The sequence below is a fragment of the Pleurodeles waltl genome, chromosome 9 (genome assembly GCF_031143425.1).
Source record: "Pleurodeles waltl isolate 20211129_DDA chromosome 9, aPleWal1.hap1.20221129, whole genome shotgun sequence".
NCBI classification, from domain to species: domain Eukaryota; kingdom Metazoa; phylum Chordata; class Amphibia; order Caudata; family Salamandridae; genus Pleurodeles; species Pleurodeles waltl.
Genome location: NC_090448.1, coordinates 41159217 through 41183549, shown reverse-complemented (window position 1 = coordinate 41183549; position 24333 = coordinate 41159217). Strand labels below are relative to the sequence as shown.

The window sequence follows — 24333 nt, the reverse complement described above, 5'->3', positions numbered from 1 at the left end:
GCTGAATAGTGTCTTCACTCACCCATCTCTACCTCCCCAACCAATCTCACTGATTTAGTCTTCCCTCCCACAGGGTAGATTTTCCACCATAAGCACAAATGGTCTGCAGAGAGTGGACTTGGGTCAAGCAAAGAGAGCAGGACATCTTCTGCAAAGACCAATACCTTGAACGTATCGTGTGGCACCTCCCGAATCTCCTGATGTTCTCAAATCTTCTGAAGGAGTCTCCAAGTACAATGCGAAAAACTTACGGGGCAGTCCTGTTGCATGCCCCTTCGAATCTAGATTTTGTGTGATTTTTAAATTTGAAACCATGTACATTAACTCTGGTAAAGGGAGAGATATAGAGAACTTTAATCCACCTCTGGAAACCGGTACCAAAACCTGCCCTATTCAGAGTAGCCTTCAGCATAGACTTTCGACCCAGTCAAAGACTTTCTTCACTTCGGGGAAAAGCAAGATTGATTCTTCGTGGCATTTCTGCACTGAATCTATTATATGGAGTGCATGTTTTGTACTGTCACTGGTAGATCTGGATGGAACAAATCCAGTCTAGTCAGCATGCATTAAGTTAGGCTTCAAGTTGAGTGGCAAGTATTTTAGCTATAATTTTAATATTGATATTCAGGAGGGGAGATAATGCGGTGGCATTGACACTGGGTAGGATCCTTGTCTGGGTCAGCTATAGGTGAGACTGTTGCTTCCTCCATTACTCGAGCCAACCAGCAGGCCTGGGACATGGACATATTGTTGTAAACCTCAGCCAGCAGGGCTGCTGTCAGGTGGGCACAGTGTTTATAAAATGCAGGCGTGAAGTTGTCTGCTTCCAGGGCCTTCCCCAGCTTTAGTTATATAGCTACCATGACTTCTGACTTTGTGATGGACTCATCAATAGCCCCACTTTCTTATCAGTAGAGGCAAGGTAGGGTGCGATAGAAATGTGTGAAATGCGTTGTTTTTCCTCTCCCTTGAAGTGACAGGACCGCAGACTGCAGTAGCATTCTTGACTTCCCGTATGTACCCGTGGGTTTGCTTTGCCCATAACTGTCGCAAGTAGGGCGCCTGTTTTATTGCATCCCTAATATTGGGTTGCTGATTGGGCCGAGATATTATTGGCCATGGAATAATTTAAGGGTCTGCCAAAGTTCCTTAAAGGGGTGGGGTTTATGGTCTCGTTCTGCCAACAGGAAAAGATCTTCCTGAGTTGGAGCAGTTGAATCTCCCTCATATGCTTAAGGCGGCTAAAAGCATTTTAGACTAAGTTAATAAAGGAAGCTAACTTGTTAGGAAAAAAAATGTTCAGGAAAGAAAATTTTAAGGGAAGAATATTCACAAGCGCCCTCAGTTCAGTACGGGAGTGGTGTGGGCACTACAAGCTGCATCAGAACACCATGCTCACCTCTAGAACTGAAAGACTAATGCAGCCAGAATCTGCTTCCCTCGGGTCTAACTATAGATTTACCTGCTGCCGAACATCTGGAGCGCCAGTATCCTGCCAGGAAAGGCTCTCTCGAATCTGAGGCACTAGACACTGCAAACCTTGGTACAGTAGAATGTAGACTGGGAGTGACACCAGCAGTCCCATCAATACCACAGCTCCAAGCGCTGCATGTAGTCAGTTGCACAGCAGAGTGCTTCAGTGGCAGAATCACTGCGCCAAGGTTGTCGAAAGTGCTGCTAGAGTCACCATCAGGATTCATCAGGGCTTCACTGGGATCTCCACTGAATGCCAGCAGAAGGAGGTGGAGGACAGCTGGCAGGTGAGTGGAAGAGAGGAACCTAGCCTGTATAGCAGCCTCCTTGAATGCTTGTGTCTCTGGGATATGCGCTAAAGCAGGAGCAGTTGCACTGCTGTGGGTAGACCTACTAACTGGAGTGTTAAACGCCCCTTAGACGACTTTACCTCCGTCAAGCAGTAAAGTGAAAATAGCTGCATTAGTAGATCAGACTTGATTTCGCCATGGGGAGTATCGGTAGAACTCACCCCATGAATTCAGGAAAAGGCTGTGCCCCCAAATACACAGCTGAACTGTCCTTGTTCAGGCTTCCACTCCTAGTCAGATTTCGCCTAGGGTGTAGAACGGGCACATTGTGTGCTCAGTAGCCAGACAGGTCTGCTTCTACCTGGTTGCACTTTAAAATTGGCATTGGGGTAGTCTGTGTGAGGCAAAGGCGGTTAGGTGAAAAGGCTGCAAGTGCAGGCAGGTTAACTTACCAGGGAAGCGAAATGTTGCAGAATATGGCAGCAGTGTGAACCCTTCAACTGTCATCCGTACAGTAGAAATAACATGTAAATGGTATGGTGGTAGTAGTAAGAGATAAGCACATTGAAATTGGCAACATCATAAGCGTGATCTTCTCTTTTTAGAAAAGAAATATGGGCAATCAGTGTTTTTAGCATACATTGCATGCGGACTAGCTAACTTGAATTGTCAAATTGCTTCTTAAATACCGAGCTGCAGTTTCTACTGGCTGGGTTTTCATTTAACAAATCTGTGTAATCTAGGAGTTGCAGCTTTCCCTATTATTTGTGCGTATTGGATTAGAATGAGTTGTAAAGGGAAAGGCCGGATCTCTGAAGTTCAGTGTACACAGAGAGCTGGCACCCAGAAGTGTGACATCCATATCCGAGTGCCATAGGCAGTGAATTGCATCAATGTATTTGTTTGGATATCCAAAGTGGCTTTTTGCTGAAATGATCATTGAGGCTATATAGCTACCAAAGGGGATCCCATTCAAAAAAAGAATGTGGTGTGTACTGAAACCTCGATTTCCTACACAGTAGATGCTGTTACTTTTGAGGAGAGGTCAAGGTTTGAATGGTGGTTCTCACTCCTTCCTCCATTTCTTGTGTTTACATGGAGGTGAGGTCAATCTTATTTCGCTGATTCCTAGTTGCTAGCTCTTCTTTTGGTATCTGGTGGCAGTTCATATATGTGGAATTGTATTCATTGTGTATTCTTCTGCCCCATGCTTTGCTAAAAGCCTCTGGCTTTTCAGAAGCACATTCACATTCCGAGGGTCTCTTCAGCTATCTTTCCTTAAGCACTAGGTGTTGGATATCATGCCTAGACCAGATGTGCAGTTTTTGCAGAAGCATGTTGCACAATATATTTAGGTGAACCCTTGGTATTGTGATGTGAATCTTCACTTTGCTCGTGAAGGAGGAGAGGTGTCATTGTCATTGTGTGAAAATAGTACTGAACTTGATCTTCAGCCCACACTTGATGCAACCTGGCAGTTATCCTCTTGCCACATGTTTAAGTATGTCAGTGCTGTTAGAGAAACGCAGCTGAGGAAATAGGGTCTCTATGGATGTGGGTGGCTGAACTTGACCCTGAACTAGTAGTCGTTTGTATAACTGGGGATGTTCTCTTAGCCCCTGCATTGCATGGACCCTTTTTGTCCACTTCCTTTTATGTATTGATGATATGCTGTGCTATCTGCAATGGAGACTACTTAAGGCAGGTATTTACAAGCATGTTCCTTTGTAGTTGCAGCTTTCTCAGATTGCTTGGCGGATTCTTAACTTTCAAATGCATTTTTTTGTGCTGACTTCAAGCCTTTTCTCTTCCTCATTTTGCAGCATGTATTTCTGTGGTCAGACCTTTGGCCTGTTGCAGTAATGTCCCTTGATTGATTACTCAAGTTTCTACCACTTCTGCATTTAACTGTTGGTCTTTCCATTCCCTCTTGTGTGCTTTTACGTTTCTTGTTTGAGTGTCCTGATGGGTTGAGCAAGTACTGGATGTCTACAGGTTTTAAACGCTGACAGAGCTCTTGCTATATAGGGGTAAAAAAAAAAGCTTGCAATAGGTCTCAGAAGTGCAACGAAATGTAGGTTTCATTTGATTCTTATTGGTTGTTTCAATGCTGAAGTTTTCCAGCTGGCACACTGGGGATTCCTTGTAACCATTAGCATGTGGTATACATGCATTTATTTGGTGCTTGTTTTTGTTTGTTTTTTTGTTTTTTAAATATATATATTTAAAGTCAATATGTTTACAGTGACATGCTGAAACCATGATCACCCTGGCAATAGTTCAGAATCTGGAGTAAGGTTCTCAAAAGTGGATCTTGTCTCACAAAACAGAGTCCAACAGTTGTAAATCTGCATTATAGTTTGTATGCTAAGTAGCCTTACTACAATGGACCTGTTGGCTGTCTTGCACTATTAATCTAGTGACTTTTTTTCTTTTTTTTTTTTCCCTTGCGGAAACAAAAATGATCAGGTGTTATAATTCTGCCCTCCCTCCCCCGATTTAAAAATAACAAAAAAAAAAAAATCATGTAGTATAGACAATGAGAGGCCTCAAATTTGTATATGCACACCTTCTAAAAGGAAATAAAAAATGTCAGTATTTGTGAATTAAAATATTTCATTTGTCTATTTTTGATAAATGCTTATTTCTGTATTTTTGTGCATTGGCGGCCGTTGCAAATCTCAAGGGGGGAGGAATAGTTAACAGGGGGAGAGGGGGGGGAAACATACCTGTCCAGCCACCAACCGCCTTGCTCCTGTTTCTGACACCTGATGGTGTCCCACCAGTCCCTGGGACACCAGCACAGGCTCCCCCCAGGCAATGCTGATGCTGCTCTCATGCTATGATTAGCATGAGAGTAGCACCAGGATTGGTTTGAGCAGCTTGCTCTGCTCCTCAGACAGTGCATGCGAGTCTGTGCTGTTGCTCCAACCTGGCTGTGCCACACAGCTGGGTTAGGAAAACCTAAGTGCACATATCAGTTTAGACGACCTAAGATGGACGGCCAAACTGACATATGCATTTTTAAGTGCACTCCACTCCTCCTCTGGCCTGGCCCGCCACTCCCTGCACAGGCTGGCTCAGCCAGCAGCTGAAAAATAAAATAAAATTGTCTCATTTTTCAGCTGCAGTCTCTAAGCCAGTGGGGCAACACTCCTCGCCATTGCAGAGGAGCTGCTGCTGTGTGTGTGTTTTTTTTTTTTTCTCAGATCTCCAGAGATGCCTGGATTTAGTTGGGAATACACAGATTGCAGTAATGATTCAGTGGGTGTCCCCGGGTTCCACTAATGATTAAATGAGGGACCTCAGACGTCATAGGATAGATGTTGAAATAATCTACTAGCTTGGCCGTGTGCTAAAACTGCCACGAGTAGCAACACCTGCCTTTAGCATGCAAAGGGAGTGTTTAGTCAAGCTGACCCTGGAGTTGGAGGGTGGTAGGTGAGTTACCCTGGCTGCAGGAGTATGAGATTGAACCTAGTATATTGTGATATTTACCTTGGCTGAAGTAGTTGCTTCAGGAGGATTTCACAGGTATGACTGTGAAGAGCTAGGTTGAACCAGACTTGTCCTACGGTTTCTGGATTCTGAGACTGGTAAAGACTGATCTCCACCTGAGAAAATAGAGCAGTTGTCAAATGCATCCCAGCAGTGTTGTCTGAACAGTGAGGTGAGGGTACAGGCTTCTTAATGTCCGAGAGCATGTCTCTACTCATTGTCAGGAGTGTTGTGGAGGTTCTTGAGGAGTCTGCATCCTGGTGTGTGGACTGCGAAAAGCTATCAATTATGGTGTCACAGACAATGCCTTTGGACCGAGGCAAGAGGCACTGCATGGAGCCCTACATCAGTCTTAAAAAATATAAAAATAAAAATACAGTAAGGTAAACAGATAGGAGGGGTTGTTGGTCGCGAGGTATGACCACGACTAGCAGCATGGATGGAGGGCCCACACCACACTTGAGATTTTCAAGGCTAAAGTCACAGGTTTGCCATTTTAATATAAAAGTATCTTTACCAGCTGTAAAAATACTTTTTCTTTTTTTGGTGTGGTTTTATGGCTTCACTCAAGCTCTTGGAGTGATCTATCCATAGGCTTTGCTAGCTGTCTTTGTTTCCTTTGTAGTTACAATGGTAGCTTTTTTCACTATGCAGTCTGGTTGGTCTTTCTGTCAGGTACTCACTGTAAGTCAGTGCCCAGTAAATCATAAATGCTCACCTGTAGACTGAGATGTAGGCTAGAACCAGGCTCAGTTAGAAGTTCATCCTATTAGCTCCAAGTGTCTTCTGAAGTTTTTCTTGACCTCTCCTAGATACTACTGGAACTACTATTGCTGTCTCTGCTGCCATCTTCTAAACTTGAAGGTGTTGTCTTCTGACATTTGCCACCCTCCCTACTGAATAAAGCCTGCTACACAACCAATTCCTTCTTGGTCCTAAGAAAATTTAAGGTTAGGCCAGGCATCATTTCATACTTTGGTGTTCTGGTCTTGAACTTCATTATACTTTAGAAAGGCCATTGTCTTAGAAGTAATACTACTATGAAAAGCTGAGCCATGCAAAGGTAAAAAAAAGTCTCCATGCTGTGTCTATAGTCTCCTGCAAGATATTTCATTAAGAGTTCAGAGTTTGGATCTCACCATAAGTGATTCTTTCAAAACTTCCTGAATAGTAGACATCATATTTAATCACACCCAGTCGCGGCTCGCTTTCCTAATTGGGGGGGTGGGTGGGGGGGGGGGTTGGGTTGAGTGTGTGGGGGCAGCGCGCGGGGGAGCAGGTCTTAAAATTAATTAAAAAAAAATTAAAAAAGGATAACTTACCTGATCTTCGCGCGCCGCTCCTGCCCTGCGGCCAATCCTAACTCTGCTCAGTGCAGCGTCAGGGTTGGCTGGGTGCTCCCAGGCAGACTGGGAGCCTGTGCGGGTTTTCTCCAGCCCAGCAACCGTGTTGCTGGGCTGGAGAGAGACTACAGTGCATGTGTGTTTGGTTGGCCAAACACACATGCACTCTGTGGGGAGTGCACAGTGCACTCCCCTCGGTGCTAGTCACTCCGTGGCCCTGTCCCTTCCACCACGAAGGGATAATAAACAAACAGTTTATTAACCCTTCTTGGTGAAAGGTTTGCAGCTTCTGCTGCTGGCGGGGGGGAAATGATGCTCCTCCACCCATATGGAGGAGCCACACCCACCCTGCATCTACTCAGTCTCCATCCTTATTTAGTCTTTTCAAACATAAAACCTTCTCGGGTGCTCATCCTTGGTTTTGGGCCATTTTGAAACTTCAGTAGAACTCTTTAAGGCAAATACTTATAAAAGTCTTCACAAACCGAGACCAGAGTGAACAGTCCATTCCCTTTAAAAAAAAAAAAAAACCTTCATCTTACCCTTATAATGTTGGCTGTATGTATGATTCCCAACTTGCACACGCTTATGGCTCCATGCAAGAACAGATTCATGGATACATTTGAAAAGGATGTTTCTGTCACTTCATCCATGCCTTTATGAGCCTTAAGTATGACGGAAGTGTTGGTTGGGTACAGGAGGTTGGCTAGGGAATCCATTAAATCTTTTATTGGCCACTTACCCATATCAATGAAGGGGTTTCTTTTGAAGATTGTAAGGAAACTTGCATGGTTTCTAACCAGGTCAGTGCAATGAGGATGTTATAGATCTGTCTGCCAACAGGTGCTGCCTGCTAGCATATGCTGTGATGGCCAAAAAGATATTCGTGATTAAGGCCCACAGGCTGGGATAACAATTCTCACCACAAAGTCCTTGAACTGTTGTTACTTGACTATCATGCTGGTAATCACAAGTATGAAGAAGGATCCTGCGGGTGAGAGAAAACTGAATTCATCCTTACCCATCTGTCCGTTTCCCATGTTCCTCTATTGTTTGAAAATAGCCAGAATGTTACTGTGTTGGGTATTTTTAAAAGCTAGTTACTTACGAAAGAGGAATCCAGATTGTGTGTTTTTTTTTTTTTTTAATTTAAAATATTTTTGCTCCATCTGGTGTGCTGAGACTTTACTTGTGGATATTTCATGCTCATGAATTCAGTGAAGGTACTATGATGAGTATCTAGGACTAAAAGTAACATTTTAATCTTATTTATATGCAAGGTTGAAAGGTATGCAATGAGGTTTCCAAAATCTTTGATTGTTCTTGTTGAGTGCGTGGGTGTGTTTTGGGAAGGTGTGTGGTTAAAAAAAAAAAAGAAAATTTATAGGAGCTTTGATGGGACAAATGTCCTGTAGACGAGGACTCCACCCATGCTGTTACACAATTTATACAGAGACTATATCAATATCTTATTTCTTGTTTGTGTCGACAGTATATTCACTGTCTTCCATTGTCCCCACAAATCACAATAGAGTGCAGTGGAATTAGGATACCTGATTGGTTTTTGTTCAGTCATCACTAGATTGGGATCATTCTGACATTAGTAGACCTGTGAATTTACTATTGGCTCAGAGGCAAAGAAAGTAAAAACTAATCTTGTCATACTACCCTGTGATAAGTAAATGAAGACACCTATTTAGTGAATTGATTGCCTGGGGGCATACCAGTAGTTAGTGCCATAGTGTGCATAGCAATGACAGTGTAAAATACATACTATTTCCTGTCTAGTCACTAAAGATAAGAATGAATAGGAATTATTTTGCTTATAATCTCATTGTTTGGACAACATAATTGAAAGTCCATTGCATCCCATGAATGGGCTATTTTTGGCAAGGGTCATGATGGGAGAAACTTACATTTATTTACAAAGATTTTTGATGGACCTTTTTCCATCCTCCTGTACGACTAGATACTGTTAAAACATGACTTCCTTTACACATTCCAGGTTCTACAAAAACATTTGTAGTTTCCCTGTCTTGAGGTTGTGTTCTCGCTGCTGAGGTTGTTTTTTTTTTTTTTTTTTTTTTTTTTTATTTAAAAAAGAAAACTGATAGTGGATAATGAGCAGTTATTTCATGTTTTTTAATAAAGAAATGACAATTTAAACCTTCTCAAATTATTGTTTTTTTTAATTTTATTTTTTTTACTGTTTTTACACATTTGTTTCTGTTTTTATTTTCAGGGTAGGTAAAACTTCACTTATGAACCAGTATGTGAACAAGAAGTTTAGTAACCAATACAAAGCAACAATAGGAGCAGATTTCCTGACAAAGGAGGTGATGGTGGATGATAGGTTGGTCACTATGCAGGTAAGAACTAATCTGGAAAAATTACAATGTTACCTCCAAAGAATATTGTACTCTGAATATTTTAGGTGGAAGGTGGCAAAAATCATGCATATTACTTTTCTCATCAGCTAGCTAGATGGAAGCTGATCCAAGGGTGTCAATCTCACCTTTTTAAATCCTGAGAATCTGGTTCTAGATAGGTCTCTTTCTAATTCTATTTTTATGTGAAAATTCTTAAGTTGGAAAAGCTTGTTTCACTACTTGGAGCAGGGTGGACTGAAAGGTGTGAAAAATATAGGACATAGTGCATCAGTGACAAGCTGACTTTACTTTTAGCTTGCAATGGTAGAAAATTGGCACGACATGATCATTTCAGCCAGGTTCATCTGCACACCATACATTCTATTGACGTCCGTGTTCCGCTGCATCCTGTATTGAGTGCCTAATGCTGGGAGTGTGTGCAAGGAGCAGGTTGAAGGCACTTGACAGAATATGAGCCTTTATAGTGTAAATAGGCTAGCTTTTCTCTGTGAAGATGTCAGTTCTGTACTGTGACCTTGTTGATTTATCTGATTAATTGCTCTTGGCTGCAGATGTCAAGCTTTTTCTGACCTTGTTTTTTTTTTTGTTTTTTTTTAAAGGTGCTTTCTAATAATTCTACCTACCCACATAAACTCACTCCTCATGTAACTAAACCTGCTTGGCATTATCCTGCTTTTGAAGATATTGTAATGGTATGGCTCATTATGCACATATCATAATTATTCACACCCTTTCAACTGGCATTGTTGACTGAATGTGTTACAACAGTCTTAAAGGACTTTTGCCTCTCTAACTGACCTAATGACTGCAGTTTGCAGGTCTTCAGTGTTCATGTGTAGATGTAAGAATAAGGACCTAGTGTGGGCTATGTGGAACTGTAAGATTTACAGTTGGAGCAGCAGTTATTGCGTAGGACACAAGTGGTGGTGGGGGTCCTAGCAACATCTGAGATGATAGACTGAGCAATGGAAATTGAATCTGTTGTCTGCAGGTAAATGTGCACAAACGCTAATGAATACGTAAGACAACAGAGTGTTTGGCTTTTCTTTATTACTGTTGAATACATGCATTTATGGATTACAAGCATAACTGCATTCATCTGTAGCGGTGCTCAACACTTGCTGAAGATTTCATTTACGGCATCAGTAGCCATTTAATTTAAAAATTCAGGATTATTTACTCTGGGACCGTCCCTCCCTAGACAGCACAAAAACTTGTCTACTTCTGCAACCAAGTGCACATCGCCCAAAGCTTTTCTTGCTCTCCCAAAGCACATGTGAAAGGGAGGGTTCATAATCCTGTACTTTGCCCAACGTCTGGTTCACATGGCCCCATTGCCGTACACATCTTGAGGTGCATGCCTCCCTGCAGTCACCCACCACCCAGGGTACACATTGCCTTGTCATTCTTATGCACACAATTTTGTGTCTTTTTGTTTGAATAGGGAGTGGATAGGTGGCTGCATTTGTGTGCATGTTGTAGAGCCAAACACTTCCAGTTTAGGATCTTTCATATATTCAAATGCTTTAACCATTACCCATCGTCGAAGTGGAAGTCTCATGGTGAAGTTATTGAGCATCACAGTATATCTAGCCTGTGGGGGCTAGAAACATCCACCTTGGTATACTATTCACATCACATAAATAGAACTAATCTTCAGCCAGTCAGATTGCAGCACCCTGATACACTTCCTGAGAGGCTGCCATACTGCATGTCATATGATATGAGTAACCCTGTGCTGTGCTCAGTTTACTTCAGAAAAGCCTGAGAATCGTCAGCAACTTTAATGTTTTTTAAACCCCCCCCCAAAAAACTGTTTAAAGGCAATTTCTAAAGTCATTTGATTCAAAATCTGACTGAATATCCTGTCTCTGACATCCAAAAGAGGTCTCTTTGGGCTTTGCAGTAAATGTGGGAAGAGGAGACTGCACTCACAAGATTCCCACAAGAAATCCATTACCACCTAAACCCCTCACACATGCTAAAAGACTGAAAGTTGTTTCACTTTTTCTATAAAAACCTTGAAGGGCAGAGAAGCCAGATTATTATTCTGGAAAAGAAATTCAGCAGCAAGGAAACCCTGGTGTCTGGGGATGACATAGAGAGTTCTTCAGAAGCTGCCAGGAAAACTCATAAATGACTGTTGGGAAGGCCGTTCCTTTAAACATTCTTCATAAAATGAAACTTTCAAGTAGCTTTGAAAGAAATCTGACAGAATGCCTTCCAGAGAACAAAGCCCATCATCTGAACTTTCTCACTAATACTGAAAGGAAGAGGTTTTCAAAACGCAGGCCAACATCAGAGCCTCTAGATCTAGTGAAGATTGGTATCTCTAAAAATTACTTAATGGTTGTTGACTATGGAAACAGTTGACAATCAGTACAGGGACATCGTTGACAGTGACCACCCCACCAAAGACTGCTGTTCTGTTGATTTTCTATTTCACTGTCAGCAGAGGCTCAGATGACTAGTAAACTGCCAACAAAAACCTAAAAAATGTACTAATCACAGAAAAGCGGATTTCAGAACCATTAATGACACAACATACTTCACCTAGCAAGGTCTCACCTTTACCACTAAGCTGTTTGAAAACTCTGATGATGGGCCTTTTGCCCAGCCTCCAGTCCAATGAATCGTCATGTCCCATATCGAGAGGAATATAAGGAGTATATGAAAGGTTTCCCCCTTCAGGATGACACTAGAGAATCAAGCTGGAAAGTTAGGCCATTCCAGTATTTATAGGGCTAGGAACCCTTTGAGCAAGAGTTACAATATCAGGAGGAAATTATATGTTCGATGGCATCTGTCGCTGTAGATACGCATGTTTTGCATAGCTCGCCATCTGGTGTTGGGCCGGAGTGTTACAAGTTGTTTTTCTTCGAAGAAGTCTTTCGAGTCACGGGACCGAGTGACTCCTCCTTTTGTCTCCATTGCGCATGGGCGTCGACTCCATCTTCGATTGTTTTTTTTCCGCCATCGGGTTCGGACGTGTTCCTGTCGCTCCGAGTTTCGGAACGGAAAGATAGCTAATTTCGGAAGATTTTCGTCGGTATTGTTGCGTTCGGGATCGGCGTAGTTAGATTCAACACCGCGTCGAAAGATCGAAGAGCTCCGGTGCCCTTCGGGGTAGTTTTTCGATCCCCCGTCGGGGCCTGGTCGGCCCGACCGCGTGCAGAACGCCGATGGAACGGACCCCGTTCCGCTTCTGTCCCAAATGCCACAATAAATACCCCTATACAGACCAACACTTGGTCTGTAACCTGTGCCTGTCACCTGAGCACAGTGAAGACACCTGCGAGGCCTGTCGTGCGTTCCGGTCCCGAAAAACACTCCGAGACCGTCGAGCCAGAAGACTTCAGATGGCGTCCGCGCCGACAGCCCACCGAGAGTTCGAGGAACAAGAAGAGGAAGGAACCTTTTCGATCCACGAATCGGACTCCGAAGGATTCGACGATACACAAACCTTGAGTAAGACGTCGAAAACCACTCCGAAGAAGATTTACAAGGCCCAGGGGACGCCACTGCCACCAGGCCATGGCTCGACCCATAAATTCGGTGACCGACCGTCGGCACCGAAGAAGGCCCAAACAGTGCCGAGATCGTCCGACTCCGGTCGAGACACCGGCACGCAGCCTTCTCGGGACCGAGAAAGTGCTGGAGACAAGCATCGACACCGAGATACCGGTGTAGACACGGCTCGACGCCGAGACAGCGGCACCGACGAAGATCGACGCCGAGAGGTTTCGGCCCCGAAAAAGAAAAAAGTCACCTCGGAGCCGAAAAAAGATGCAGACAGGGTTTCGGTGCCAAAACAGACTGCAACCGACCCAGTTTCAGGCTCTTATACAGAAGAGCAATCGCTAACCTCCCAAATGCGAAAGCATAGGTTTGAGGAAGAGCTACAATCAACTGACTTAGACCATACGCAAAAGCGTATTTTCATACAGGAGGGGACAGGAAAAATAAGCACCCTTCCCCCTATTAGAAGAAAGAGAAGATTGGAGTTCCAAACTGAACAAACACCACAAACAAAGGTGGTGAAAAAGGTTACTCCACCACCCTCTCCTCCACCTGTAATTAATGTCTCACCAGCACAAACTCCATCACATTCCCCAGCTCACACCACCATGAGCCAGGGTGACCAAGATCAGGACGCATGGGACTTATACGACGCCCCAGTGTCAGATAACAGCCCGGAGGCATACCCTACGAAGCCATCTCCACCAGAGGACAGCACTGCGTATTCTCAAGTGGTGGCTAGAGCAGCACAATTTCACAATGTAAGCCTCCACTCAGAACAGGTCGAGGATGACTTTTTATTCAACACCCTCTCCTCCACCCACAGCTCATACCAAAGCCTGCCTATGCTCCCTGGTATGCTCCGGCACGCAAAAGAAATCTTTAAGGAGCCGGTCAAAAGTAGAGCAATCACACCAAGAGTGGAAAAAAAGTATAAGGCGCCTCCTACAGACCCGGTTTTCATCACTACACAGCTGCCACCAGACTCTGTCGTTGTAGGAGCAGCTAGGAAAAGGGCCAACTCCCACACATCTGGAGATGCACCACCCCCAGATAAAGAAAGCCGCAAGTTCGATGCAGCTGGTAAGAGTCGCAGCACAAGCTGCAAACCAGTGGCGCATCGCTAACTCTCAGGCACTACTTGCGCTCTATGACAGAGCCCATTGGGATGAGATGCAACATCTCATTGAACATCTGCCCAAGGACCTACAAAAGAGGGCAAAACAAGTGGTTGAGGAGGGACAGAACATTTCAAACAACCAAATACGCTCCTCCATGGACGCTGCAGATACAGCTGCACGGACAATTAATACATCTGTAACTATCAGAAGGCATGCATGGCTACGAACGTCTGGATTTAAACCAGAGATTCAGCAAGCAGTTCTCAATATGCCTTTTAACGAAAAAGAACTGTTCGGTCCAGAAGTGGACACAGCGATTGAGAAACTCAAAAAGGACACGGACACTGCTAAAGCCATGGGCGCACTCTACTCCCCGCAGAGCAGAGGGAATTACAGCACATTCCGTAAAACACCCTTTAGAGGGGGGTTTCGGGGTCAGGGCACACAAGCCAGCACCTCACAGGCAACACCGTCCAGTTACCAGGGACAGTACAGAGGAGGTTTTCGGGGACAATATAGAGGAGGGCAATTCCCTAGGAATAGGGGAAAATTTCAAAGCCCCAAAACCCCTACTACTAAGCAGTGACTCACATGTCACTCACCCCCTCCACACAACACCAGTGGGGGGAAGAATAGGTCATTATTACAAAGCATGGGAGGAAATCACTACAGACACTTGGGTTCTAGCAATTATCCAACATGGTTATTGCATAGAATTTCTACAATTCCCTCCAAACATACCACCAAAAGCAAAAAATTTGACAAAACATCATTCCAATCTCCTGGAGATAGAAGTGCAGGCACTATTGCAGAAGAATGCAATCGAATTAGTACCAAACACACAAATAAACACAGGAGTTTACTCACTGTACTTTCTGATACCAAAGAAGGACAAAACGCTGAGACCAATCCTAGACCTCAGAATAGTAAACACATTCATCAAATCAGACCACTTTCACATGGTCACACTACAAGAAGTGTTACCATTGCTAAAACTACACGACTACATGACAACTTTAGACCTCAAAGACGCGTATTTCCATATACCAATACACCCATCGCACAGGAAATACCTAAGGTTTGTATTCAAAGGAATACATTACCAATTCAAGGTATTGCCTTTCGGACTAACAACCGCACCAAGAGTCTTTACCAAATGTCTAGCAGTAGTCGCTGCACACATCAGAAGGCAGCAAATACATGTGTTCCCATATCTAGACGACTGGCTAATCAAGGCCCATTCGTTAAGAGTGCTCAAACCACACAAATCAGATCATACAAACCCTCTTCAAACTAGGGTTCACCGTCAACTTCACGAAATCCAACATTCTGCCGTGCAAGGTACAACAATACCTAGGAGCCATAATACTCAACAAAAGGAGTAGCCACTCCAAGTCCCCAAAGAATCCAAAATTTCAACATCATACAACGCATGTATCCAACACAAAAGATACAAGCAAAGATGATATTACAACTCCTAGGCATGATGTCTTCATGCATAGCCATTGTCCCAAACGCAAGACTGCACATGAGGCCCTTACAACAGTGCCTAGCATCACAGTGGTCACAAGCACAGGGTCATCTTCTAGATCTGGTGTTAATAGACCGCCAAACTTACCTCTCGCTTCTATGTTGGAACAACATAAATTTAAACAAAGGGCGGCCTTTCCAAGACCCAGTGCCACAATACGTAATAACAACAGATGCTTCCATGACAGGGTGGGGAGCACACCTCAATCAACACAGCATACAAGGACAATGGAACGTACATCAAACAAAACTGCATATAAATCACCTAGAACTGCTAGCAGTTTTTCAAGCACTAAAAGCTTTCCAACCAATAATAGTTCACAAATACATTCTCGTCAAAACAGACAACATGACAACAATGTATTATCTAAACAAACAAGGGGGGACACACTCCACGCAGTTAAGCCTGCTAGCACAAAAAATTTGGCGTTGGGCTATTCACAACCAAATTCGCCTAATAGCACAATTTATACCAGGGATTCAGAATCAACTCGCAGACAATCTCTCTCGAGATCACCAACAGGTCCACGAATGGGAAATTCACCCCCAAATTCTGAACACCTATTTCAAACTCTGGGGTACACCTCAAATAGACTTGTTTGCGACGAAGGAGAACGCAAAATGCCAAAACTTCGCATCCAGATACCCACACAAGCAGTCCCAAGGCAATGCCCTATGGATGAACTGGTCAGGGATATTTGCTTACGCTTTTCCTCCTCTCCCTCTCCTTCCTTATCTGGTAAACAAACTCAGTCAAAACAAACTCAAACTCCTATTAATAGCACCAACTTGGGCAAGGCAACCCTGGTACACAACGCTGCTAGACCTATCAGTAGTACCCCACATCAAATTGCCCAACAGGCCAGATCTATTGACACAACACAACCAAAAGATCAGACACCCAGATCCAGCATCGCTGAATCTAGCAATTTGGCTCCTGAAATCCTAGAATTCGGGCACTTACAACTTACCCAAGAATGTATGGAAGTCATAAAGCAAGCCAGAAGGCCATCCACCAGGCACTGCTATGCAAGTAAATGGAAGAGGTTTGTTTGCTACTGCCATATTAATCAAATCCAACCATTACACACGACTCCAAAACATGTAGTGGGTTACTTGCTTCACTTACAAAAATCTAACCTGGCTTTCTCTTCCATTAAAATACACCTTGCAGCAATATCTGCATACCTGCAGACTACCTATTCAACTTCCCTATATAGGATACCAGTCATTAAAGCATTCATGGAGGGCCTTAAGAGAATTATACCACCAAGAACACCACCTGTTCCTTTATGGAACCTAAATGTTGTCCTAACTAGACTTATGGGTCCACCTTTTGAACCCATGCACTCCTGCGAAACAGTTCCTAACCTGGAAGGTTGCATTTCTCATCGCCATTACTTCCCTAAGAAGAGTAAGCGAGATTCAGCCGATTACAATACAAGAACCTTTTATACAACTACACAAGAATAAGGTCGTCCTAAGGACTAATCCAAAATTTTTACCAAAGCTTATTTCACCGTTCCATCTAAATCAAACAGTGGAACTTCCAGTGTTCTTTCCACAGCCAGATACCGTAGCTGAGAGGGCACTACATACATTAGATGTCAAAAGAGCATTAATGTATTACTGTAGGAAGTTGGCTCTGTATGTGCTATTTCAAAGTAAGGAATAGCATGCACAGAGTCCAAGGGTTCCCCTTAGAGGTAAAATAGTGGTAAAAATAGATAATACTAATGCTCTATTTTGTGGTAGTGTGGTCGAGCAGTAGGCTTATCCAAGGAGTAGTGTTAAGCATTTGTTGTACATACACATAGACAATAAATGAGGTACACACACTCAGACAAATCCAGCCAATAGGTTTTGTTATAGAAAAATATATTTTCTTAGTTTATTTTAAGAATCACAGGTTCAAATTTAACATGTAATATCTTGTTTGAAAGGTATTGCTGGTAAGTACATTAGGAACTTTGAATCATTTCAATTGCATGTATACTTTTCAAGTTATTCACAAATAGCTATTTTAAAAGTGGACACAGTGCAATTTTCACAGTTCCTGGGGGAGGTAAGTTTTTTGTTAGTTTTACCAGGTAAGTAAGACACTTACAGGGTTCAGTTCTTGGTCCAAGGTAGCCCACCGTTGGGGGTTCAGAGCAACCCCAAAGTTACCACACCAGCAGCTCAGGGCCGGTCAGGTGCAGAGTTCAAAGTGGTGCCCAAAACGCATAGGCTTCAATGGAGAGAAGGGGGTGCCCCGGTTCCGGTCTGCTTGCAGGTAAGTACCCGCGTCTTCGGAGGGCAGACCAGGGGGGTTTTGTAGGGCACCGGGGGGGACACAAGCACACACAGAAATTTCACCCTCAGCGGCGCGGGGGCGGCCGGGTGCAGTGTTGGAACAAGCGTCGGGTTCGCAATGTAAGTCAATGAGAGATCAAGGGATCTCTTCAGCGCTGCAGGCAGGCAAGGGGGGGCTTCCTCGGGGAAACCTCCACTTGGGCAAGGGAGAGGGACTCCTGGGGGGTCACTTCTGCAGTGAAAGTCCGGTCCTTCAGGTCCTGGGGGCTGCGGGTGCAGGGTCTTTTCCAGGCGTTGGGACTTAGGTTTCAGAGAGTCGCGGTCAGGGGAAGCCTCGGGATTCCCTCTGCAGGCGGCGCTGTGGGGGCTCAGGGGGGACAGGTTTTGGTACTCAGTCGTAGAGTAGTCCGGGGGTCCTCCCTGAGGTGTTGGTTCTCCACCAGCCGAGTCGGGGTCGCCGGGTGCAGTGTTGCAAGTCTCACGCTTCTTGCGGGGAGATTGCAGGGTTCTTTAAAGCTGCTCCTTTGGATAAAGTTGCAGTCTTTTTGGAGCAGGTCCGCTGTCCTCGGGAGTTTCTTGTCGTCGTCGAAGCAGGGCAGTCCTCGGAGGATTCAGAGGTCGCTGGTCCCTTTGGAAGGCGTCGCTGGAGCAGAGTTCTTTGGAAGGCAGGAGACAGGCCGGTGAGTTTCTGGAGCCAAGGCAGTTGTTGTCTTCTGGTCTTCCTCTGCAGGGGTTTTCAGCTAGACAGTCCTTCTTCTTGTTGTTGCAGGAATCTAATTTTCTAGGGTTCAGGGTAGCCCTTAAATACTAAATATAAGGGCGTGTTTAGGTCTGGGGGGTTAGTAGCCAATGGCTACTAGCCCTGAGGGTGGGTACACCCTCTTTGTGCCTCCTCCCAAGGGGAGGGGGTCACAATCCTAACCCTATTGGGGGAATCCTCCATCTGCAAGATGGAGGATTTCTAAAAGTTAGTCACCTCAGCTCAGGACACCTTAGGGGCTGTCCTGACTGGCCAGTGACTCCTCCTTGTTGTTCTCATTATTTTCTCCGACCTTGCCGCCAAAAGTGGGGGCCGGGGCCGGAGGGGGCGGGCAACTCCACTAGCTGGAGTGTCCTGCGGTGCTGTGACAAAGGGGTGAGCCTTTGAGGCTCACCGCCAGGTGTTACAGCTCCTGCCTGGGGGAGGTGTTAGCATCTCCACCCAGTGCAGGCTTTGTTACTGGCCTCAGAGTGACAAAGGCACTCTCCCCATGGGGCCAGCAACATGTCTCTAGTGTGGCAGGCTGCTGGAACTAGTCAGCCTACACAGATAGTCGGTTAAGTTTCAGGGGGCACCTCTAAGGTGCCCTCTGGGGTGTATTTTGTAATAAAATGTACACTGGCATCAGTGTGCATTTATTGTGCTGAGAAGTTTGATACCAAACTTCCCAGTTTTCAGTGTAGCCATTATGGTGCTGTGGAGTTCGTGTAAAACAGACTCCCAGACCATATACTCTTATGGCTACCCTGCACTTACAATGTCTAAGGTTTTGCTTAGACACTGTAGGGGTACAGTGCTCATGCACTGGTACCCTCACCTATGGTATAGTGCACCCTGCCTTAGGGCTGTAAGGCCTGCTAGAGGGGTGTCTTACCTATACTGCATAGGCAGTGAGAGGCTGGCATGGCACCCTGAGGGGAGTGCCATGTCGACTTACTCGTTTTGTCCTCACTAGCACCCACAAGCTGGCAAGCAGTGTGTCTGTGCTGAGTGAGAGGTCTCCAGGGTGGCATAAGACATGCTGCAGCCCTTAGAGACCTTCCTTGGCATCAGGGCCCTTGGTACTAGAAGTACCAGTTACAAGGGACTTATCTGGATGCCAGGGTCTGCCAATTGTGGATCCAAAAGTACAGGTTAGGGAAAGAACACTGGTGCTGGGGCCTGGTTAGCAGGCCTCAGCACACTTTCAATTGTAAACATAGCATCAGCAAAGGCAAAAAGTCAGGGGGCAACCATGCCAAGGAGGCATTTCCTTACAATTACATTGACAGAACAAAGAACATCAGAAAGACTAAACAACTATTTATCGCATTTCAAAAACCTCATGCAGGAAACCCAATATCAAAACAAGGTATAGCCAGATGGATAGTTAAATGCATCCAAATCTGCTACCTTAAAGCTAAACGACAGCTGCCCATTACACCAAGGGCACACTCAACCAGAAAGAAAGGTGCTACCATGGCCTTTCTAGGAAACATCCCAATGCAAGAAATATGTAAGGCAGCCACATGGTCTACGCCTCACACATTCACCAAGCACTACTGTGTAGACTTGTTATCCGCACAACAAGCCACAGTAGGTCAAGCCGTATTAAGAACATTGTTTCAGACTACTTCCACTCCTACAGGCTGAGCCACCGCTTTTGGGGAGATAACTGCTTACTAGTCTATGCAAAACATGCGTATCTACAGCGACAGATGCCATCGAACTGAAAATGTCACTTACCCAGTGTACATCTGTTCGTGGCATCAGTCGCTGTAGATTCGCATGTGCCCACCCGCCTCCCCGGGAGCCTGTAGCAGTTCGGAAGTTACCTTCAACTATTTGTATATATATATCATTTCAACCTTAAATAAGTACATACTTAGTCACTCCATTGCATGGGCACTATTACTACAATTCAACTCCTACCTCACCCTCTGCGGGGGAAAAACAATCTAAGATGGAGTCGACGCCCATGCGCAATGGAGACAAAAGGAGGAGTCACTCGGTCCCGTGACTCGAAAGACTTCTTCGAAGAAAAACAACTTGTAACACTCCGGCCCAACACCAGATGGCGAGCTATGCAAAACATGCGAATCTACAGCGACTGATACCACGAACAGATGTACACTGGGTAAGTGACATTTTCATTCCAAAGGCTTTGGTTAAAGACCCGAGGCTGATGTTAGCTGATTATTTAAAAAGATGTTCCAAGCCTTCAAAGACTAGATTGCCAGGGTAGCCATCTTTGCAACCTCAGTTGCATGCCTGTGCACTGTGTACTTCTCATACGCTGCCTTCTTTTCCAATTTCAAGATCACAAACTCCTCAATCAAACACTGCATTACCTGCTGTGGGTGATGATGCCTATATGGATAACGAGTGAGAATAGTGATCAAAACATAGGTTCAGAATGAGATTACTGTTTGGCACCTTTTTCCCCCACCAGCTGCTCCTCATCCAGCTGACTATCGGAGGCTTTCATACACTTCTGAAAAGAGCTTCCAAGAGGTTTAATGTAACAGTCCCAGTCAAACAATCAGACTGCTTCTTTTATGATTTTAAGTAGCCTTCTTGTAGATCTGTGAAGGCTATCTTAATAATTGATTTTATCTGTAATGATGGAATTAAAATAACATCCACCTACAGCCTTTGCTATTTGTTGCCTGGACAAAAATATTAAGCTCCTGATGAATCTCTTGCCAGCCTAACAGATCTTCCTAGGGCTGACTCCAAGGTGATGCAGGCTGGCCAAATTAAATCCCCAAGTCCATCCATGTCCTGATGTACTCTGCCAGGCAGAGAAGGAAGGAGTTTAAACAACATAGAAAAGTTCTGCGCCATGGTAGCTCTTATGGTGAGGTCAGCCAAATCCTTACCTAGCCTAGGCTGCTGTGACAGGCAGATGTGGTCGGGCATCAGTGCATACATTGACCAGCTACCAGATGAGACTGTGCAATGCATAGCCTCTGCTGGATTTTGACCGCTTGCAGGTGCAGCAGTTCCCTAAAGGTGGGAACGGCTGAAATTGACATCTTTCAGACCGGAGATTCAAAGTCAGGTCTTAGACATGCCCTGTGATTGAGAGGTGTTTTTTTTACAGGCATATATATATAATGCCTGGCAGTTGATCAAAACCAACACAGCAAGGTCACTTGGCATCCTTTAGCAGAGACTTTAGTCCTTTAGAGGAGTAACAGTGCAATTCACATTCAGAGGCCATCAATCTTCTTGATATAAACACACTTAACAGACCTGTTGGCACTATTAGCTGCTTGTGCGAAGCAAGCTCCACAAACGAAACGAGGGCCTCCAAAATAAAGCAGCTTCTCCTAATGGAGCAGTGTGTTACTAAGCTACAGCAAGGTGCAGAATTTGTTTACCACATATGAGGACCAAATTATTACTCTGGATCTGAAATATTTAAACTTATTGGCTTGGTTCCTGAACACCGATTTCTTCCCACATGTAGACATCCCAGAGGAATGTAAGGACAACTTGGTTAAAATCAGAATGGAAAAGTTTAATTTGAAACAATTCTGTTGATGGTATCTGGATAATAATCATTCTGCATCTTCTCCACTAGAGCAGGTGTTGCCTTATCTATTACATCTTGCTTGAGTAGGCCTTTCTCTTGCATCTGTAAAAGTGCATTAAGCAGTGGTTTTATGTTTTAGTAGAGCCTCCAATATACCCCCATGTGATAGAAAATTAGAATTGTGAAAGTTTGTAAGAGGACTTTTTTTTTTTTAGTTTGCCCCCTGGTGAGTCATCCTCCAGCTGTTAAAAGTGTAAATCTAGTCCTTTTACAGTTGATGAGGAGCCCATTTGAACCCATACACCAAGCCAAACTAAGATCTTTCCTGGAAAATGTCATTGCTTCTAGCATTGAGTGGGTCAAGAGTGGTAAGTAAAATACAAGCCTTTACCATCAGAGTCAACTGCAGTTTGGAGATTGGAGATGAGTTATATTAAGGACGGATCCCAATTAATTCTAAAACATCAATTGGAATGTTGTTTAAATGAACCCATGGTTTTAAAAGCATTTATTAAAAATCCTAAAGACGTAGCTGGAAAAGCACTTCATACAGTCAATGCTGATGCCGCATGGCTAAAATCCATTGGTACACCCTATAGGTCACTAACGAGAGGCCTATTGGCATTGTCAATTCTTCCAACTTATAGCCTTATGAAGATCTTGGCGCCTCTTAACTTTACAAAGCAAAATGCAGAATCCCAAGTTGTCCCTTCCTGTTATAAAAATTCTTACTCCCATCACCTCTGGCCTACCATCCTTGACCACCACCACATCCCCTACTAATGCATGCCCTTTTTGTGTAATAATTAAAAAAAGAAAGAAAAAAAGCTTTACGATCTTTTCCTGTAGTTTTATTTATTTTTCTCTCATTTGAATAAACTGCTTTAGAAATGGATATGAATGGTGAACTTTTGTTGGTTCCATTATTGTCAGTTGGAATCATTTTCTGCTCCCTCTCCTAGTGCTCCACAGCACTCGTACTTCAATTTGAGGACATAACTATGGTTCTCCATAGGGAAGCTTTCACTTTAAGCTGTAACCAGTGAAAGTTGGTGTAGCGATAGGCAATGAGTCACCTATAACTGTGTCTGACATGCGCTTACTCTGACCCAGTTTTCCCTGCCTTTCGATCTGCATCTGTGAGATTGCATTTGTAAACATTTTTTTAAATATATTTACCATTTTCAAGAATATACAGCAGTGCAATCAGAGTGGAATGTCATAAGTAACAAGCAATGGTATGAGGGTTAGAGTACAATGTATCATGTAAAAAAATACTGAAGAGAAGATGGCAAGCATTTACTTCTGGGCGACTTAGCAGTAAAGGGTCGGACAGCACTCGGTGACCTAAAGGAAAACATTCAAAGTCGTGCAGATACATTTAATAACGGGCAGTTTCAATGTCGTATATCAACACGGTTCTGCTTGATGTGGGGGAGCTAGACCGGGTAGTGTCAAGGGTGCGTAAGTAGTACTTGAGTGGCTGCCAAATATCCGGTTTTCAAGACACTGGGGGTTGGAGAGATGCATACGTTTCACTGGTGGTGTGACGGTGAACGAGGCTTGCGATCCAGACCTTGGTAGTGGGTGCCTTCTTGGTTCCCCAAATGAGTGCAATTTCTTTCTTGGCAAACGAGTGCAATAGCGGCATAACACCAAGTTTTTAGGAAGATTGCCCACATACCCCAAGAGAGCCGTCAGTGGGTCGGGATTAATATGTGTGCCCAACATTATCAGTAGCAGACTAAACACCCCACTCCAGTAAGTATTCATGTGGTGGCATGTCCATGTTGTGCAGGATGTCCGCCATTGGTGCAAGGCATTTAGGGCAGGTAGAGGATCAAGTAGGATCCATACAGGCCTGAGCACTCGGTTATATATGCTCTATGCAAGAATTTAAAACGCAACAGCTTATGTCTGTGATTAAACAACACATAACGGGTCTGAGCGCAACAGGCGAAGGATATGCTTTCTGAGAGGGGACTGCCCAGGTCCAACTCCCAGGCCTCTAAATTTTGCATCAGCAACGGATAATAGAGCAAAGCTCCCTTGATATAGTCCGGAAACCAGATGCTCCCCTCTATCTGCTGTGATCACTAATTTGAGTGGTGTAAAATCTGCAGGCGCTAGTGGGTATGAAGGGAGGCAGGTTCGGAGAGCACTCTGCAATCGACAGAACACAAAGTGCTCCAGATGGGTGGCTCCAGCAAAACCTGTGTCCTCTGTACGCGAAAAAACATGTGAATCCGGAAACCCATCGCGCAAATGTTATATGCTTGCAGTGTGCGCTGTACCAATACTTCCTGCGTGATATGAAAAGATGGTTATTTGGTATTGGCGGTGCCGGGGAGTACAGCAAATCATGCTGAAGTGTTCGTGCAAGTTTACTCCATCCCCAACTGGTAGTGGATAGGGTTTGGATGTCACTGGGGTCCAAGGGAACTCCCTGGGATAACAGCATGTGCATGGCTGTAGGGGCTGCAAGGTCCTGCTCTGGGATGGCGTACGGAATGGGTGCGTCTGGGTGGAACCAGTGATGGGAGAAGTGACACTGTGCTATCAGGAAATAGATCTTTATATGGGGCATTCCAAAG

General features: G+C 44.4%; 1 protein-coding gene across 1 annotated transcript in view; it reads left to right on the top strand.

Annotated features, from left to right (window-relative positions):
- Positions 1-24333, top strand: part of RAB7A (RAB7A, member RAS oncogene family) — a 124227-nt gene that overhangs the window by 54029 nt on the left and 45865 nt on the right. Inside the window, exon 3 of the mRNA XM_069206236.1 lies at positions 8847-8973. Within this exon, the coding sequence (XP_069062337.1) occupies positions 8847-8973 (127 nt within the window). The remainder of the gene's footprint in view (positions 1-8846; positions 8974-24333) is intronic.